This window comes from Pelophylax lessonae (assembly GCF_965119305.1).
Source record: "Pelophylax lessonae genome assembly, chromosome: 4".
NCBI classification, from domain to species: Eukaryota; Metazoa; Chordata; class Amphibia; order Anura; family Ranidae; genus Pelophylax; species Pelophylax lessonae.
Genome location: NC_138771.1, coordinates 353,141,925 through 353,162,272, shown reverse-complemented (window position 1 = coordinate 353,162,272; position 20,348 = coordinate 353,141,925). Strand labels below are relative to the sequence as shown.

Sequence of the window (20,348 nt, the reverse complement as noted above, 5' to 3'; positions counted from 1 at the left end):
AGCCTTCTTGGACATGGGAGCCAATTGTGGCTTTCCATGGTCTCAGAAAACTTCTTTTAAAGAGGAACTTTTCTTGTTTTTTAACAGATTAGAGGTCGGCATTTATCACTCGACATTTACCAGCCTTTGAAGTTCAGCACTGTCTTCTTCTGAGCCTTCTTGGATATGGGAGCCAGTTGTGACTCCCCATAGTCTCAGAAAATATCTTTTAAAGAGGAACTTTTCTTGTTATTTAACAGGTTAGAGGACCGCATTTACCACTGCCTGTTTACCAGCCCTTGAAGTTCAGCACTGTCTTCTTCTGAGCCTTCTTGGATATGGGAGATAGTTGTGAGTTCCCATAGTTTTAGAGCCAGCTCCTCACTGTGCATGAGCTGTGGAACTGGTGCTGCAGCCTCCTGGGAGGTGTGACGTGTCCCAGAAGGTTACGGGTGGTGGAGGGGGCTGGCAAACTACCTTGGCAAGAATTGCAGAAGTGGGATATCTTCTCCCAGAAAAATAGAAACACACCAAATTTGTTAAAGAAGGTAGGGAGGGAGAAAGGAAGGGGGCTTTCATGTTTACGAGAAGGTCCACTATAAGAAGTGCTAAATGGTGCTTAAACATATCTTTTTTTACCTTACCTACCTGTATTCCATTCCAGCCAACCCCTTGTCCTCCATTCTTGCCTAGGAGAGAATGACATGCTGCTCTCCAGGTGTACATATCACATATGCCAGAAGGAATAGGCTTCCATTCAGCAGATGGAGGGGGAAGTGGGTGTGCTTGGTGGTGTGTCATTGGGGGCTGACTGCTGAACTCGGTAAAGGCAGCCAGTTTCTGATGATGTCAAAAAATAAGATGGCGGCATGGGACCCAGGCAATGGCAGCATGAAGCAGATCACAGCTATTCAGTGCTAAATTCGATGGACAAGTGAGTATTTGAATTATGATTAAACCGGCAGTCGTTAAAGCAGAACTAAACCCATCAATTTATCGGTTTCCCAAAACAGTTACATTCAAGGCATGCTGTGAATGGTAACTGCCCCATTGGCGTATGCTCTTTACCAGACTCCCAAGCCAACAAATGGCTAGTGTACTGAATTTTGGACAAAGCTGTACAGCTGATTTTTATCTACAGACGTCCCTTAGGTGCAGTTTTTAGTAATGGTGAACTATTGCCTTTAAACTGACCGTCCTAGCACATCTTAAATGAGATTGCAGTCTGATGAATTAAGGCCAGTGGCTCATTAGACATTTGAATAGCCCAATCATTTGTTATTTTTCACAGCTATTTCACCATCAATAACATAAAAGCAAAGGTTTGTAAATGCTTAGTATCCGGCTGCCCCATGCTTTTAATGAATTTATAAAGTGATTTTCCCCAAACTATAGTCAGCATGGCCATAAATACTCCAGTTGGGATGAAAATGCCACACTATAAGATTGGGGTTTTGTAAGCGTATCCTGTTAATACACTGATTTGGCCTTAAGTACAATATAATAGTTTACAGCAATACCACAAATAACATGTAACAGTATGAATTTGAAAGCAGATCAGTCGTCAGTGCTGGCTGAAAATCTCTAGTCACTTGACACTGGTAATGGAAGGAACAGGATGGCTTTTTGGCCGTAGTTAGTCTTTGAACCAAGTTTGCATTTCCCGTTCTTCTTAATGCCAACAAACCAGTTTGAATCTGAGTATTTCTTTGATTTGTATGTATTGTAGTTATTCTCCTCTAAAGTCTCCAAAAACAGGCATTCCTCATTCATTGTCATCTTGGAAAAGAAAGACAGATATAAAAAAGAGTGAGTTTATTGCTTGTGGGAAACTTCACTTTATTTTATATATAGAGAAGCTGGATGGCAATTCTGAAGGAGAGATTCTGGCTAAGCAAATGATGCTTTTGGTCTGCACTTGAAACCAATGCTTCCCTGGCCTCACTACTGTGGCTCTGTCTGGAATGTCTTTAAAATTTGCTTCGGCTGCAGATTTCTGTCACCGTAGGAGGTGCTTTTCAATTAATGAAACCACTTTTGATCATTGTAATGTTCTTCTCACAACTGATACACATAATACATGTGGATTAGAATGATTAAGTTTGGTATAGGGTTGTTTTTATTACATTTTTTGTCTGCCGTTAGAATTACTTCTAGTAAAGACAAATAGCATTTGGGAGGATGGTCCATTCTCCACCAGTCAGAAGCGTAAATACATACTATTTGGTCCTGCAGCAAAATTTTAATTTTGACCTTTGTAATACTTGGCACAATATGTGGTCCTGATCTTAAAATAAAGAATGGCTACATTAAATCAGGTCTTCACTGGATCTGAGTGCCACAAACTAAAAATGCTATTTATTTAATTTTAATATTCAAAGCAGACTCCTCCACTCCCCCATCCATTCATGTCTCTATGTTTTACTTTAGTGAGACATACTTTGAAAAACACCCCCCAGCATTTATGGCTGTGGCCATCTTAAGTATGGGCAATTAATTCATGCAGCATTTACTTCCTGCCCTCAGCTCAAGTATGCATGCAGGAGAGTGTGCTTAGCTGAGAAAACCCCTCCTCCTCTCCTCCCCTCCTGAAGACTCCTGCTATGTATGACATCATTTGCCTAGGCATGGAAACCAGGAAGTAACTAAAGAAATGTAAAAAAACAAGTAATTATGATATACTTTTCTATCTATTTACTAATGCTAGCAGTATGAGCATTAAAATTATTAAATGTTGACTGGGAGAGTGAAGTTCCACTTTAAGGACAGATAGCAGATAAGGGCTATCAGTATACTTACAACCCTATTAGGGGACAATGTTGTGAATAGAAGTTGCCAGGGAAGAGGGGGCAGCAAAGCAGGGAATTAGCTTTAAGGCCTCCTGTACACTGAATGTTATAAAAAAGCCAGTAGCGTTAGCTGTAGAAAGCTGTAGCTGTAGAATGAGTTTTTAGCGTTTTTGCAGTAACGTTTTCTAGCTCTTTTTAACAAAATCATACTCCCACAAAAGCTTATGGCTCAAAAACGCTGATAAACGCAGAAAAGCCACGTTTTCAGCGTTTTTTTTTTATAGTTTTTTAGCTTTTTTCAGAGTTAGAGCGTTTTTACAGCTGACAAACTCCTCTCAAAACCCACTAGTTCTGGGGGGTTTTTCCAGCCAGAAAGCGCTCCTGCCAAAAACTACTGATAACAGCCTATGTGTGTATGGACACATAGGATAACATGCTGGGGAGTTTACTGGCTGCAGAAAAAAAACACCTGAAGCCAAAAACAGCAGCTGTAAGGCTTTGTGCACACTGGACGTTTTATAGCTGCTGTTTTAGGCGTCAGACGTTTTTTTCTACAGCCAATAAACGCCCCAGCATGTTATTCTATGTGTCCATGCACACATAGGCTGTTTTTAGCAGTTTTTGGCAGGGGCAGTTTCTGGCTGTAAAAAAACCTCAAAAACTAGGCGGTTTTGAGGGGCGTTTTTCAGCTGTAAAAACACTCTAAGACCGCATTCACACTGAAGCGGCACAACTTCGGGGGCGACCTGTGAAGTCGTGTGCACCGCGACTTCACCGCGACTTGCACGGACTTCATATAATGGAAGTCTATGCAAGTCGCCTCCAGGTTGCCCCGAAGTAGTACAGGACCCTTTTTCTAAGTCGGAGCGACTTGTGTCGCTCCTATTAGAACGGGTCCTGTAGCACTGCATGGACCGCGATGGACCGCGACTTGTCAGGCTGACAAGTCGCCTGACAAGTCGCAGTAGTGTGAATGGAGACTAACGTCAATAACCGCTGATAAACGCCAAAAAACGCCACAAAACGCTGTTAACTGGAGTTTTTTGACGTTTTTTTTTAATCCATTGCTTTTTTTAAGCCTGGGTTCTGTTTCGAGGTGTCGTTCATGGAACATAGCCTGGGTTCACACTGGTGCATGCTGAACACCGCATGTGATTTGCACCAAAAACGCACCACATTCCTGTGCACATCACATGATGTCTGTGCGATGCGATTTGAGCCATAGATTTTGTATGGTTCAAATTGCATCACATTTGCACCAAAATGTTGTAGGACCCTTTTTTCCCCTCACCTAAATCTTATTGCAGGGGTGTTCATTCTGGCAAGCATTGCATTGTGGGAAAGTCAGAGTTATTAATATAGCAGAGAGGTGAATTTTAGGTAAAAATGCCAAAAACGCTAACGCCAAAAAACACCAATGCAAAAAAGCTAAAAAACGCTGAAAACCTCACTACAAAGCTACTGGCGTTTTTATAACATCCAGTGTGCATGAGGCCTTAACCTTCAGATTCCCCAGTAATTAGACGTATTTAGAGACCTTGGTCTTGGCATAAATTCTAAAAACATTGCCCCTTTCACCTCCATAGCAAGCGGGTTCTGATAGCCAGTGAGAATTTTAAGGAAAAAAAAAACAAGACTTGTTTTCAGGTAAGCTTTTACTGCACACAATTCTGTCTTTTCTACAAAAAAAGCAAGTCTTCTGACTACCAGCATTGCTTCACCATAATGTACACTGAGCTTTGCATGTGCATCCTAATGTACATTCTCAGCACATGGAATTTTGGCCTGGCAAATCAAGATGGCCAAAGGCACTGGACCCAGAAGAAGATGTCAGCAGAAGCGAGTTTGCTTTCCAAGTTTATTACATGACAGCACTTGGAAGTTATCCCTGTGGGGGAGATTTACTAAGGCTGGGTTCACACTTATGCAAATTGGATGGGGGTTTCCCTGCATCCAAATCGCATGACAGTAGACTGTGACCAGCTCTCAATGGAGCCAGTTCACAAACCTCCAGGGCGGCCGCGGTCCACACTGGAAAAGGGTCCTATGCATCTTTGGCTCAGTTTCAGGTCCGAATGCAGGCAAAAATTCGAACCTGACTCGCACCTGAAATGGAGAACAGGGGCGCAGTGGGCCCCTGCTGCGAGCCGCAGCCGCAGCTGGTGTGACCCCAGCCTGAACATGGTGCACTCAGAATCTGGTGCAGCTTTGCATGGTAGCCAATCAGCTTTGAACTTCACCTTGTTCAATTACGCTTTGATAATGCAACCTAAAAGCTGATGTGACTCCCAGTGTTTTACTGGAGGGGAACAAAGACCAGGCTTTACTGCTAAGACAATAAAATGTTTTTACAGCAGCTAAACAGATGCTCTTTGCTGCATAGGGAAAGCTATGAAGAATTTTGAATATTGACAGTCCTCAAGACTCCTCCTGTGCATCCTACATTTGCTCTTCAAGAATGGAGACTTCACAGGTGGTCAGGGACCACTCCGACCTCTCCAACTTGATGGGCCCATTCACATTGACAAGTTGCAGTAACAGCAATAGATGTTAGTATACAATAAATTGATTTCTGCACATTGGCTGCCACTGCACCTGTAGTACAGAGTACATCAAAACACCTGTGGTGCGCTGCTTTGCGGAAAAAATACGCATTAAATGCATTGTCATCCAATTCAAAATGAACAGGCTGCCTTCGGGCATAAAAGTACATTGCTGTAATGCATATATTTTAATGCAATCCATACTGTAAATGGGCTCCCCAATGATACAGTACTGGATATGTGCTATTTTCAGATGCACGCATTTTTTTAGGTTTACTTTGCCCCACAGCCTCCTGGCTGGCCCCCCTCCCTCCTCCAGACCCCATAGCAGCTGTCTGTAAATGTTTATAGAACTGTCATTGTAATATATTTTTAAAGGGTGTTACTTGATACTTACTGATCCATATAAAAGGCCATTTTCATTCATAGCCAAGTAATTCTCAGTATCAGCATTCTTGATATAAACCACACCAATGCTTTCTGCTCTTAGCTGCAACTGAACTAAAAGAGAAAATGTTATTCAAATGATACCGAAATACAGAAGAGAATGAGTATTTAAATAAAATAATAATATATTTTATTAAAAACTAGGAAGATGAAGAGTGTTGTCAGTAGCAACCTGACATGCTCTAGTTGTCACTGTTTTCTAAACTAGTTGAGAAGATTGAGAAAACTGTTAAAAATAAAATATGCACTAAAATCCTCTAGTTTGCTACAGGAAGATCAAGGAAAAATATCCATGTAAAGTATACATAAGTGTATTTCTGACCATTTTATAGTTCAGTATGTGAAATCGTGTTTTGCCTTTTTAGACCGTATTAAAGGGGAAAGCCTCCAGTGACTGCCATGCATTTGGGTAAGATTAATCATATACTTTATGTTATTATCCTCCCCACATCCTAGGGAAGCTCATTCCTAAACCTGTAATACTGAGACTGCTACGCCAAAAGAGGGTTTTGAGGGTACAGTGGCTGCCCCATATATGGTCAAGAACTTCAAATGGCAACCAGTCACCTGTTGGACTGTTGATTTGCCAGAGATATGGGGCAGGCATGTATTATTTCAGGTTCTTATATAGCGCTGTCAATTTACGCAGCGCTTTACATATACATTGCACATTGACATCAGTCTCTACCCTCAAGGAGCTTACAATCTAAGGTCCCTAACTCACATTCATACATACATAGTAGGGCCAATTTTTTTTTATACAGGATCCAATTAACCTATCAGCATGTCTTTGGAGTGTGGGAGAAAATCAGAGTACCCAGAGGAAACCCACGCAGGCACAGGGAGAACATGCAAACTCCAGGCAGGTAGTGTCGTGGTTGGGATTCGAACCAGCGACCCTCTTGCTGCTAGGTGAAAGTGCTAACCACTACACCACTGTGCCGCCCCAGAATGTTATTCTATATGTCCATGTGCATGTATACTGTATGTTGCTACCAGGGGAGCACTGAAAAGGGGGGCAGGGTGGCAATCGCCTCCAGGCTGTTCTGATGCCGGGTAAAAAGGCCGCCCCCAGGGCTGAATTCATGTAGGGGCCAGACCCTGTATACAGCTGCCAGTCGCCCGCTACGCAATGTTATATTTGCAGACCTGCAGCGGAGCGGTATGAGTGTGCACAGTACACTCCTGCGCCCGGCTGGCCCAATACTAACACAGTCACTTCCCTGTCGGGCAGAGTGGTCTCCACCCGACAGGAGCATCCTAGGCCCCTCCTGGCGTGATGCCATGTATTTTTGTTAAACCTCCTTTGTTGCTATTACCATTACATTTTTGTTCCCACATTGCATCATGTTTGTCTTGCTTCATAACATCAATATCCATTATAAAACCAGGTGGGCATGGATGGTGAGCTGATTCAATGGCCACTTGACTGGACTTGCCCCCCAGGCCTAAGGCTGCCAGCCCTCCCCTGGTTGCTACACAAACCTATGAAAGCACTGTGCATGCTTACTAGCAGCAGCAGATAGATACTGTATAGTCCATATCTTGTTGCTGGTAAAGTGCCGGTATCCTTTGTGGCTTTGTAGAAGTAGCAGATTGCAGTACAGGGTAATAGAGTAGAAAGAAAGTGCTAATCTCTAAGCTTAAAGCAGAGTTCCAGACATATTTATTTATTTTTTTAAACCCTGGAGATGTTATTTTTATTCCATGTTATATTAGCTAAATATATTATTGGCTGCTGTATTATAGATTATTTTATGTCAAACTAACCTTTATAATTCTGCAGCAGCAGGCTCCCATCTTAATTGCGGCCATGTAAAGCCCACCAGTGCCTTCTTCTGGAAATAGGTGCTGCTGGTTACCCAGCATGCACCTCTGGATATCGCGCATGCGCTTAGGACAAACGGAGTGGCACATGATTGAGTCTCTGGTTCCCATCTCAACGGCGGCATCGTAGGAAGGTCGGCGATGCCCACAGACTCTTGGGAATGATGAAACACATCTTCCAGGAGCCTGTGCACCACTGGAAATGATGTACCTCGCTGCGGCGCCGAAGGAGGAAGAAAAATGCTTACCCCCTAGCAACAGGGTAAGCGGATCAAGGAAAAAAAGAAAAGTCCCAAATGCTGTTTTCAATTGAGGAATGCCAGCGATTTGTATAAAGTTTAAAACATGGGTGGAACTCTGCTTTAAGCTGCCCAGTCCCTACTTTAGTTCTCCATAACTGATATAAGAACAAGCAGAGTAGGAAGCCGGGGCATGCCAGGTATATCTAGTTCTTAGTTGGTAAACTGAGGAAAACATGACTTTTACTTTGGAGAATCTCTTTAAGGGAAATTAAAAAATAGACAAAAAATGATTACATTAAATTAAGCTAATAATAAAGAATAACGCAATGAGGTTCAACCTTCAGGTCGAAGGGATAAAAACTGCTAGCTGCTCACGGCAGATTCTAGAAAAAATATTTTTGGAATGTTGAAAACCCTTCTTCAAGCCTTAAGGTTGGATTCACACTTATGGGAATTGAATGCGGGTTTCTCCGCATTCCAATTCGCATTACAGGAGAATGTGCCTGGCTCTTAATGGAGCTGGTTCACACATCTCTGGGGCGGCTGTGGAGCAGATTGCACAGGAGTCCTGTGTGTCTTTGGCTTAATTTCAGGTCCGAATTCAGGCAAAAATTCGGCCTGATTCGTCTCTGAAATGGAGAACAGGGACACACCAGACCTCTTCTGTGAGCCGCATCCATTCCAAGTGTGAAACCAACCTCAAGAATAACCACTATTATAGAGTCTGTATAGGGTTTTTACTTCTCTGAACCACAGTCTTTGCTACTGTACACATATACTGTATCTTGCAGGATTAGGTTATCATATTTTCCCTCTTCCATCACCTACTACTTACACAAATGACCATTCTTAGATTTTAATGTTACCTTTCAAAATTGTGTTCACGTTAGTGCAGAGTAAATATATGCAGCAAATAGTGCATTGTACCCATAAAGTAAACACTTACATAATCACTGATTATCATCAATGCATGTATAGGTATGCTCCAACCATCTATCCCAGATCTTATGATATTTAGTCGGGTACCCCCTTTAAAATTTTGTAGCTGTCTAGTATTCTGTTTGCCAATTTGTCTTCTTAAACCCAAGAAATCTCAAAGTGAGCATTTCTCCATTGCAAAATACCCCCTCTATTTCTAGTTTCATGACACCAGGACACACCAGGGATAAATCCCCCCCATTGGGGTTGCAGACAACAGTAAAAAACTAAAAGGGGTTCTAATCCCATTCCCACTGCAAAAAAAATATATAATTTGGACTTTAGATATACATTACGAAACAGCTTATTTTCTACTTTTGCCTGTAACCTTACTGTTGAGGTCATTTCTGTCTGTGGTTCCGTCCACTACTCCATCTGGAAGTATGCGCAAGAAGTATCCTCCATTTCTGCAATATAGAAGCTTTGGTTGCTTGTAGTTTCCAATTGGGAGATTAAACTTCTCTGTCACAGCGCTGAAAGTGGTGATATCTCCTTCTGCCATCCTTCGCACTTTCCCAGCAATGCTGGGCTTTCAGCACTGTAAGACAACAAGAAGCAATGGTAGACTTTATTTCAGTGCTTCTTAAAGTAAAACTATAGATAAAACTTTATTTTTTTTTCATTTTGGATACAGTAAGGGAGGGTTATAACAGTTTTTGTCATCTGTGACCATTGGGGAGATTTACCTTCTTGTCCTGTCTCATAGCCAAAACAGGAAGTGAGAGGAATGCCCTGCAAATTAAGGTAAACCCTTGGGGCCCCCAGTTCACCAGAACTAGTGTCCTCATTGGAAGATTTTCCTCTATAAGGCTAGGTTCACACTTCTGCATGTGGCTGTGGGTATGGCAGCAATTCCCGCACCTGCAACCACCCGCAGTGAAAGCTCACTGCTCTGCAAAAACATGCGGGGCTGCCATTCATTCAGAATGGCACCCCTTGCATGTAAAATCACAGTGCGTGTGTGGAAACCACAGCAAAATCTCATGGTCAAAAAGATCATGCGATTTCCCGCGGACACATTTTTTAAAAAGGCACATGCATCTTTTTTTTCAGTAACGCAGGCACGACAGCCCATTCATTTGAATGGGCTTCCTTATCCATGCAAGCGTGGCCTGCAAAAATGCAAAGTTGTGAACCTAGCAATAATGTTCTGGGGACAACCAAAATTTGGGATTTTCTTGATGGTAAACATGACAATTAGACAGGGTGAATCTCTATAATGGGGGCAGAGGTAGTAAAAATAATAGGTTGTGCTGCCTGGGTCCAAGAATAAAATGCTGCCCCCCAAACCCCCTCAAAACAAATCACGCCCTCCAAAAGGCCCCCACATCCATTATTTTATATCATGATAATTAAAACTAAAATTACATTTATCAGGAAGTCAGATTTACATGCAACAGCATCGTGTCTATATGGAAACATTTTTAAGAGGCTGGATTGTGGGGGAGGGGGGTTAAGAGGCTTTTTTGTGGGGGGGGGGGTTAAGGGGCTGCTTTGTGGGGGGGGTTAAGGGGTGCTTTGTGGGGTATGGGGATAAAAACAAGCGAACAATAAAATAAGGAGTAATAACTTTATTAAATAAATTGGAAAATATTACATATACTGTTATCTTCTTTTATAACTCACCACCGGACCGGTCCACCAAACACCCACTGTCACTCCTGTGTCTGCCACGGCCACTGCCCTCGAAGATCCAGCCTGCCCTGTGTGAGATGGAGTGCGCTGATGTCTGACGTCATTGCGCACACAACAATCACGTGAGGGACGTTCCCTGGAGGACATGCTCCCCCTCCTCACACTCATCAGTTTGCAATACGGGCGGCAGTATGGGATGAGGAAATGGCGCCACAAACTAATGACACAAAAAATTACTGGGAAAAATTTATAGGCATCAATTTGCTGCCCCTCTCAAAGTTCTGCCTGGGTCCGATGGACCCAGCAGGACCCATATTAATAAATCTATCCAAAACGAAAAAAAAAAAGTTTGCCTTTAGTAATACTTTAATCATAATGGGTCACATATGTATTTTTAGTTCAGATTAACCTATGGCATCTAAAGCAAGGAATAAGTCTTACGGATGATTTTGAAATTTTAGGCCAACAGACCCCTTCTGTCCACTGTAAGAAACAAATAAGTTAGTATTGCACCCTCGCCAGACTATTTTCAATAAAAAATAGGATAGAAAAAGATGGGGCTTTGCAGGCCAGTGGGAGTAGAAGGATCAGACCCAAAACCAATTTATATAAAACCAAGATACATTTTATTGATGATTACAGGATAAAACTACACATGGACAACCATGTATACTCAAAAAACAACAGACTGACATACAATACTAAAATCAAACATTGAGAGTCACTAGCAATATAGAAACCAATCCCTTAGGGGGATATGACCAGAAAAAAAGCCTGTGTAGGATGGAGAGTGGGTCTCAAGCTGGATTCGGTCAAAGAAGGTCCCCAGCAAGCCGACGCGTTTCGCTCAAGGCTTCCTCAGGGCCTGAGAGACCATAACAGACCGGTATTTCCTTCTTGGTAGTGACTCATGCTAGACGACAAGGTTGTAGCGATACTAGATGCTGCTTGGAAGATGTTTCTTCCGAAAATATAAATTCTTTACAGACGTCATGAACAAATTTATTGCACTGGATCCGATACTTTAAGTCCCAAATGTGTCCCCAGAAGGAAGGCTTCAGGGTTTACCCTTAATGTAGCCTCCTCAATAGGGATCGCAGCCAGAAAAGGTAGGGGTCCACTCTTAGGTATCTTTTCAAAATATATATGTGTATATATTACACCATAGCTATGATGGATCTAATGTTATATAAAAGTGGCTTAGAGTAGGACGAGAAGCAGCCTTTCCTGTGCGTTCCTTAGAATATTGAATTTCCAACCTCTGTACTCTGGTTGGTAGCAGTTGGTAGCAGGGAATAACCTCTCCTTAGTATGTAAAGTACTTCAGGCAGGGAAGGGGGGCATATATGCATATATATATTCAATTATGGGGAACAATCGGTCCTGGGCTACCTAAGCCCTCCGTGGTCAGTATACAGCAACAACCTGCAGGTTGTTGCTGTATACTGACCACGGAGGGCTTAGGTAGCCCAGGACCGATTGTTCCCCATAATTGAATATATATATGCATATATGCCCCCCTTCCCTGCCTGAAGTACTTTACATACTAAGGAGAGGTTATTCCCTGCTACCAACCAGAGTACAGAGGTTGGAAATTCAATATTCTAAGGAACGCACAGGAAAGGCTGCTTCTCGTCCTACTCTAAGCCACTTTTATATAACATTAGATCCATCATAGCTATGGTGTAATATATACACATATATATTTTGAAAAGATACCTAAGAGTGGACCCCTACCTTTTCTGGCTGCGATCCCTATTGAGGAGGCTACATTAAGGGTAAACCCTGAAGCCTTCCTTCTGGGGACACATTTGGGACTTAAAGTATCGGATCCAGTGCAATAAATTTGTTCATGACGTCTGTAAAGAATTTATATTTTCGGAAGAAACATCTTCCAAGCAGCATCTAGTATCGCTACAACCTTGTCGTCTAGCATGAGTCACTACCAAGAAGGAAATACCGGTCTGTTATGGTCTCTCAGGCCCTGAGGAAGCCTTGAGCGAAACGCGTCGGCTTGCTGGGGACCTTCTTTGACCGAATCCAGCTTGAGACCCACTCTCCATCCTACACAGGCTTTTTTTCTGGTCATATCCCCCTAAGGGATTGGTTTCTATATTGCTAGTGACTCTCAATGTTTGATTTTAGTATTGTATGTCAGTCTGTTGTTTTTTGAGTATACATGGTTGTCCATGTGTAGTTTTATCCTGTAATCATCAATAAAATGTATCTTGGTTTTATATAAATTGGTTTTGGGTCTGATCCTTCTACTCCCACTGGCCTGCAAAGCCCCATCTTTTTCTATCCTATTTTTTGTTGGTCTCTCATAGGGGTAAGGGCCTTAACTACACGGAAAAAATTTTGTACAGACTATTTTCAATGTCACTGCAAAGGTTGGTGTTGTAACTTCAGATGGATCCTTTGCAATGGTTTTGAATACTAGCAGGAAAATCTTCCCAACGCTTGGCACAGCTATAACATGCAGTGTCTGGCTTTTATAGCCAAGCTTCCAAGCTTACCGGGTAAAATAAATAAATTCTCTATACATTTCTACTAAAGGGCAAATTCTATAACATTTCTCCGTCTTGTGGCTACTAGTAAATTTTGTGAAATGCTGTATCAACTGCCCTCTAGTGGATTTTCAATCATAGATATAAGAGCCAGACACACTAAAATACCCAACACTTTTATTCCAACATATATATCACATGAAATCAAATTTCTTTCATTCAAACTACTTCTCTTCAAAAAGCTATACTGCAAGAACAGGTGCATTTCTAAGGAAGGACAAATCCCCAAAATACTGTAATACCTCAATAATGAGCATATGGTGTTACTGATAAAACATAGTGTTTCTTTTAAGACTGTTATTTTTTTTTTTTTTATGACACAGGAAACAAATGTTCATCTATCACATTAGGCTACCATTATCCTGGATCCCACGTTCATATCGGTCTGATTTGACATGAGATTTGACATGTCAAATCACATGTCAAATCGGAGCCAATTTTCGGCAATGGCGCCATCCAAATCAGTGCGACGCCAACTTTGCGGCTCCGCACCAATTCCCAAAAGTAGTTTCTGTACTACTTTTGGTGACATCGGGGAGCGATTTCAATAGACATCTGTGCAGGAATCCACACAGATGTCTGTGAAAACGCCCCCTAAGTCAGACTGCAATGCCAGCTTGAAATTGAGCGACTTCAGCTGAACTCGCACGATTTCAAAATGGCCTCAGTGTAAACCTAGGCGGAAGGGGGTTTACACACAAATGAACTGATTCAGGCACTTACAGCAGGTTTGACTTTCAGTTAGCTTTGCAAATGTTGATGCAAAATCTTTGTGGAGTTCCCCTTCAAGGCATCTTGCACTATAACCACTTGTGTGTCCTGGCAATTTTTTCATTCTTTTGCACTCATACTAAAATCTGTATTTCTCTTACGTCCTCCGACAGTCGCCGCCTCCCCTAAGTCATCACGGTTGGGTATTGTCTTCCCATCCGCAGGAATAGCTAGGCATATAGACTTAGTCCAAAGACAAAAGGCATTAGCATATACACACCCATGGGGGCTGTCCCATCTGGTCAATACCCCCCCTGCATCACCACTCCCAACTCAGTTTTAATCTGCCTAGCGTCAGGAATAGTCAGGCTTCCCTTGTGCTGGGGCTTCAGTCTCAGCCTTACTAATCTTTTATTTGATTTTCTTTGAAAATGTCAGTTTTTTCTTTTACTTTACTAGCTGTTTATTTTGTCAGCTTCTAGTGTTAGTCTTCTCTTCGGATGAAGATGGATCATGCGGTGCTGGGATTCAGACTGACCGCCCTGGTTCTCCAGAGCAAAAGGGTCAGATGGACCCCCAGCCCGCCATCGAGCGTTCAGCTATGGTTCGCCCTGGCATTACGAACGACCCATCCCTGTTCGCTACAGGGATGCAGCCGTGAGGTGGCTACCTCACAGGACTCGTCTGCGGTGCTGCAGCGTCATGTCCCTGGCTCACGGGACTCCCTGTCAGATGAGGACAGAGGTTTTCCGTGCATGGAGGCTCCCCACGCCATCTGGTACAGGTAAGTACTTTTCTGTGTGGGGCCTCTGTTTGGGGTGGCAGTCTGTGTTGCTGTGTGTTCCCCGTGTCTGTGCCTGTGTGACTCCCTGTGCGATCCCTGCGGGGATCGCTTGTGCAGTTCTGTATGTTGCCTGGGGGTCCCTGTCCCTGTGTCACCTAGGGGCACTGTTGGGGGTGCAGACGTTTGTGCGGCGACCGCAGTGGTGCATTTTCGCGCGGTCTGCCATCTTTACTATGGGCACACATGTATAGCTCCTCTGGGGCGATCCTGCATGTCATTTTGGCGCCATCCGCCGCCATTTTGTGGGCGGTGGAACGATCGGTCCGGCCGCATGTCGGCGGCCATTTTGGCTTAGTCTCCAATGCATCCCTATGGGGCAGCCATTTTCCCGGGGTCTGGCATATAGTCCAGCCCTCTCCAGCAGCACTTCCTTTCTATCAGCAGCAAGGACACTGGTAGCAACGCTCTGCGGGCTCTGCAGGTTATCACTCTCAATTTCCCTCTGTATATCGCTTCTGGCTCAGTTTCTTTTCTCCTTTGGGGGTCTTTCATCACTGTAGCAGTAGCGGTGGGCTGCGCACAAAGCAGCGTTCTTAAAGGGGACAGTACACCGTTTTTGCACTGTAGCTTGTTCTGATAACTTGAGCCATGGATTCTCAGGAAAGAAAGTTTCCTCCAGCTTTAGTGGGGGGTCCCAGTTCTCCTGTGGCTCCGCTGCGACCCGATCTGGCTGCTGTGGTAGCGACTTTGGTGGCAAATATGGAAATGCTGATGTCTGAACGGGCTGCGAGAAAGAGGCCCAGGTTGTCTCTCTCTTCTGATTCAGATGGGGATATGGCTGCTGCTGCTGCGAGCGTGCCCTTTTCAGGGTCCCGCTCATCCTTAGACCCCCCCGGGGTCGAAGGGGGAGGCTGAAATGGAGGGTGTTGATACATCCTCCCCAGGGTCACCTGAAGAACGGGCGACCATGGATGAGTTAATTGTTTCTGTTAAGGAAACCTTGCATTTAGAGGATGAGCCCTGTCCTCCGGGCGTTGTGTCCTCATTTGGGACACACAGGACCCGCAAGTCTGCGCAGGTTTTTCCCTGCCCAGCGGAATTCCATTACACTGTTAATGAAATGTGGCGCACGTTGAAACGTCCATTCCTGGTGTAACTGTCCGCTTATCACTTTAAATCTGTGTTCAGCACTTACTGCTAGGTGGAACCTTTCTGCCTTCCTTTTGGTTCCCTGAGGAATGTTTAATCAGCAGAACCACTAGACCACTCCCACTCTCTCTGAGGTAAAGGTTTTCTATGACTCAGATTTTACATACAGAGCAGGAAGATGACTGCTGAGAGGATTTCTAAGGTTTAAAGTTTTAGCACCCCTTGGTGAGCGGAGCGAGGTACGCAATAAGAGTGCATTATATATAAAGATGTATATGTTCTTAGACATAATTTGTGTCCATGCTGTTAGTTTAAATATGCTATAGATAATCCAAAGCATCCTGCATTTTGGCCATGTTTCCTTATATGTTTAATGTCATTTAGATATGTGTGCAGACAACTGTAATCCACCTTGTAACTTCACATTTGTAATTTAACCTTGTAACCCCCTTTTTGATGATAACTGTAAACAAATGTATTGTATGTCGTTTACAGTTTTCACGGTGCAACGGTGCTATGGTGTTCATGGTGTTAAAGAGAATAACGTTCAACCCTCCTGCACACCTTTGATGCATAAGAATAAAAGTACTGCACCCGTCAGAAGCTCTCCTCTCGTTTTTTAATCGATGCCAAAGGGGCCGCTACAGTGAAAACTCGTCTCTGAAGTGAAAACTCGATCGCTGAAGTAACAACTGGTCACTGCCAGTGAAAACTCGTAGCTGCGGTGGAGAACCGACGCTGTAGTAAAAACCCGCCACTGAAGTGAATCATCGGCTGCGTCGCAGTCTTCATCAAACTGTGAGTAAAGGCTTCCCAACGCCCCGCAGGACACATGCGGACGCCATCTTGGCAACAGAGACTTGGCTGAAAAGTAAACGTGTCACGTGGACTTTTAAATATAGCGGGCTCTTTATATGTGAACTGGAAGCCACCCTTTAATTAGTATGCGAGCCAAATAATTAATATTTTTCTAAAGCAGTGATTAAGTTATTATATTTGTGTTTAGAGGCCTAGTGTCAGATTTAAAACAACGCTATCTTCCAAGTTCCTAATCCACTAAACTGCAGCTAGTTAAGTAAAGGGTTAATTGTCTGGTTAGGAAGTGTCAGCAGTATATACGTTTAAAACATTTTGTCGTACTGTATGCATTGTTTGCTAATCCTTAGTTACAAGTGTAAATGCCTGTTTTCTGTCATAGGCTTTAGTAGCAAGTTTGAGGCAACACTCATTCAAGTTAGGTTTCAGGCACACACACACTTGAAAGGCAAAGGCACACTAGAACAAAATGTTGTCACCTGCTGAAGAAACAGACAAACCCACACAGTCACAACAGGTGCGGTCCAGCTCGAGAGAGCGAAGCCTAACAGAAAAGGGCAAAGAAATGCACGAAGGAACAGTTAAGAAAAATGAAAAGGCATTCAACAAGGTGTACAGCACTTGGAAGGAGCTAGCAAAGGAATTTAGGACAAAGTTAAAGGATTTCTGCTCAACTGAAGATCTTAATACAAGATTGAAAGAGATTAAAGCCAAAGAAGCGTTAGTACACCAACAGTATGAGTCCATGTGCCGAAATAATTCCACTACCCCATACATTGTTAAGAGAATGGATGCATGCGCTGCGTTAACGGCTGAAATCTGCAACCTCATCAGCAAGCGGCTAGAGAATGTAGATGAAATCTTTAACGATCAACTTGAGAAGGAAAATGTGAGGATGGTGCTTAATAAGGAAGAGCATGAGTCAGTCTTTGGAAACTCAGAAACAGAAACTGTCCTCTCAGAGTCATTACCAGACTCCAACGCAAGCTCGAGAGCCACTTCCAGATCTAGCAAACGCGCAGATGCAGAAGCAGATCTTGCAGCCAAGATAGAACAGGCAAAGCTGAGCAAACTGGAGGCAGAAATTAAACTTAAGTTAGAAGAGGAAAAGACAAGACTGCAACAGCTACAAGCAAAAAATGAAGTCAAAGTAGCTGCAGCAAGGGTGAAAGCCTACCACGCCTTTGATAGTCTTGAAATTTGTGAACAGGAGACAGACCACAAGGTGCAATACCTCTGCCAAACTAATGAACCTCAAACCTCTTTGAATCCAAAGGCTGTGCCATTTCAACCTTCAAATACACCACTTGGGGTGTCAAGACCTCAAGAAGAAGTTAGTCTAACCCCAAGACTAGCAAGTCTGCTTATATCCAACCGTCTCCCTTTACCTGAACCAACTGTATATACAGGTGATCCTTTGAAGTTCATAGATTGGAAGATATCCTTTATGGCGCTGATTGATCAGAAACCACTCCCTGTGTGCGAAAAAATGCTGTACTTGAAGAGGTATCTAGGTGGTGAAGCTCATAAGGCAGTGGAAGGGTTCTTCTACCGAAATTCAGAAGATGCCTATCTAGGTGCTTGGGGAATCCTACAGGACAGGTATGGAGGTCCATTCATAGTGCAAAGAGCTTTCAGAGAAAGGTTGGCTAAATGGCCAAAGATATCAGCAAACAACCCTGTAGCATTAAGAGAGTTTGCAGACTTCCTTCAAGGTTGTGTGGAGGCCATTCCTCATGTTAAAGGCCTAGCTATTCTAAATGATTGTGAAGAAAACCACAAGCTTCTCAAGAAACTGCCTGAATGGATCGTGCGCAGATGGAGTCGCATTGTTGTGGACGAGCTTGACAAGTCTCAAGAATATCCAACCTTTGCTCGCTTCACAGAGTTCCTGCAAAGGGAAGCCAAGATTGCATGCAACCCCATTGCCTCTCCCTTTCTCCTCAGTACCAAGACTACAGATGAGAGAATTCCCAAGAGAGCCAAAGCGCTCAACACAAGCACTCAAACGAAGCCCTCCTCCTTCAACGTCCCAAAGATCTCAGCTTCAAGACCAAAACCACCTTGCCTAGTCTGCAAAGACGAAACACACGGTGTCGCTAAATGTCCGACTTTTGCAGCAAAGACCATCGATGAAAAGAAGGCCTTCATTCATGAAAACTACCTCTGCTTTGGTTGCTTAAGAAAGGGCCACACTACAAAAAACTGCAAAGTAAGACACACGTGTAGCATATGCAGTCGACGTCATCCAACCTGTTTGCACATACAGAGAAACACTGAGCCTGTCAAAACATCAAACAATGATCCAGTAGGCATGGGAAATAAGGAAAACGACAACGTTCCCAAAGTTATGTCCCATACTTTGACAAGACATACTTCTGCCACATCCTGCATTGTTCCAATTCTGTTGTCAGCTATGGCAGAGCCTCAGAGGGAAATCCTCACTTATGCTTTACTTGACACGCAGAGTGATTCGACCTTTATTCTGGCAGACCTGGTATCGAAGTTAAGTGTGAGCACCAAGCCGTTACAGCTAAAGCTCAGCACAATGACAGCTGTTGACACAGTAATATCAAGCCAAATTGCTCATGGTCTGCAAGTGCGTGGCTTTAACTCTGAAGCTCAAGTCCAACTCCCTCAAGCCTATACGAGAGATTTCATTCCAGTAGATATGTCTCACATCCCCACTAAGGAGACTGCACTCCAGTGGTCACACCTCAAACACTTGGCAAACAAGTTACAGCCACTTCAAGACTGCGAAGTAGGACTGCTGATCGGTTATGATTGCCCATCAGCACTGGCTCCCTTGGAGGTTGTTATCGGCTCCAAAAATGAACCCTTCGCTCAAAAAACTATGCTTGGCTGGAGCATTATAGGATCAGCAAATCCACATCTTGATAGACAGGGTAGCCAGAGCTTTGTACACCGAGTCGCAGTAAAAGAAATGCCAATGCCCCCAGTCACTGATGTGTTAAAGGCTTTAGAAATGGACTTCATTGAAAGAAATTATGACGATAAGTACGTGTCTCAAGATGACATTCGCTTTGTGTAGTTTCTCTCGGAAACTATAATGAAAAGGAAAGATGGACACTATGAGATGCCGTTACCCTTCAAAGACAACAGTCAACTGGCACTACCAAACAATAAGAGGCTGGCCATTATTCGACTTCATCATCTAAAGAAAAGATTAAAGGCAAATAAACAGTACCATGAACACTACACTGCATTCATGGAATAAACAATCAGAAAAGGTGATGCAGAACCAGCCCCTTCATTATCAGAGGAAGAGACAGTGTGGTACATCCCACATCACGGGGTTTATCACCCCAAGAAGCCAGACAAGTTAAGAGTTGTCTTTGATTGTTCAGCAAAGTTCAAAGGCATCTCCCTAAACGACACCTTACTGACAGGTCCCGACCTGATAAATTCTCTAGTGGGAGTCCTCTGTCGCTTCAGGAAGGAAGCAGTTGCTGTGATATGCGACATTGAAAAGATGTTCCATCAGTTCTACGTCCCCCCAGAAATGCGCAATTACTTAAGGTTTCTTTGGTGGGAGAACGGTCAGTTGGAAACAGAACCGAAAGAATACAGAATGGCAGTTCACCTTTTCGGTGCCAGTTCCTCTCCAGGATGTGCCAACTTCGGCTTTAAGTATCTTGCACAACAACACAAGTCAGAATATCCCTCAGCATCAGCCTTCATCGAGAAGAACTTTTATGTCGACGACGGCCTAACCAGCGTTCCAACAGTCAGTGAAGCTTTGAATCTAATCCTCGAAGCGCAAGAATTATGTAAAAATGCTGGCCTACGACTGCATAAGTTCAACTCTAATAAAAAGGACGTCCTTTCCTGTATAGCTCCATCAGAAAGAGCAACAACTA

The 20,348-nt window shown here is 43.4% G+C and overlaps 1 protein-coding gene across 5 annotated transcripts in view; it reads right to left on the bottom strand.

The window, feature by feature from the left end:
• Positions 1 to 1,184: 1,184 nt before the first annotated feature.
• Positions 1,185 to 20,348, bottom strand: part of FGF1 (fibroblast growth factor 1) — a 202,066-nt gene continuing 182,902 nt past the window's right edge. For all 5 annotated transcript variants that reach the window (XM_082256509.1, XM_082256507.1, XM_082256508.1 and 2 more), the window contains exons 2-4: positions 9,139 to 9,343; positions 5,709 to 5,812; positions 1,185 to 1,758 (exon numbers count right to left, since the gene is read on the bottom strand). In XM_082256509.1, coding sequence (XP_082112635.1) covers positions 1,564 to 1,758; positions 5,709 to 5,812; positions 9,139 to 9,307 — 468 coding nt within the window. In that variant the 5' untranslated portion in view covers positions 9,308 to 9,343 and the 3' untranslated portion in view covers positions 1,185 to 1,563. The remainder of the gene's footprint in view (positions 1,759 to 5,708; positions 5,813 to 9,138; positions 9,344 to 20,348) is intronic.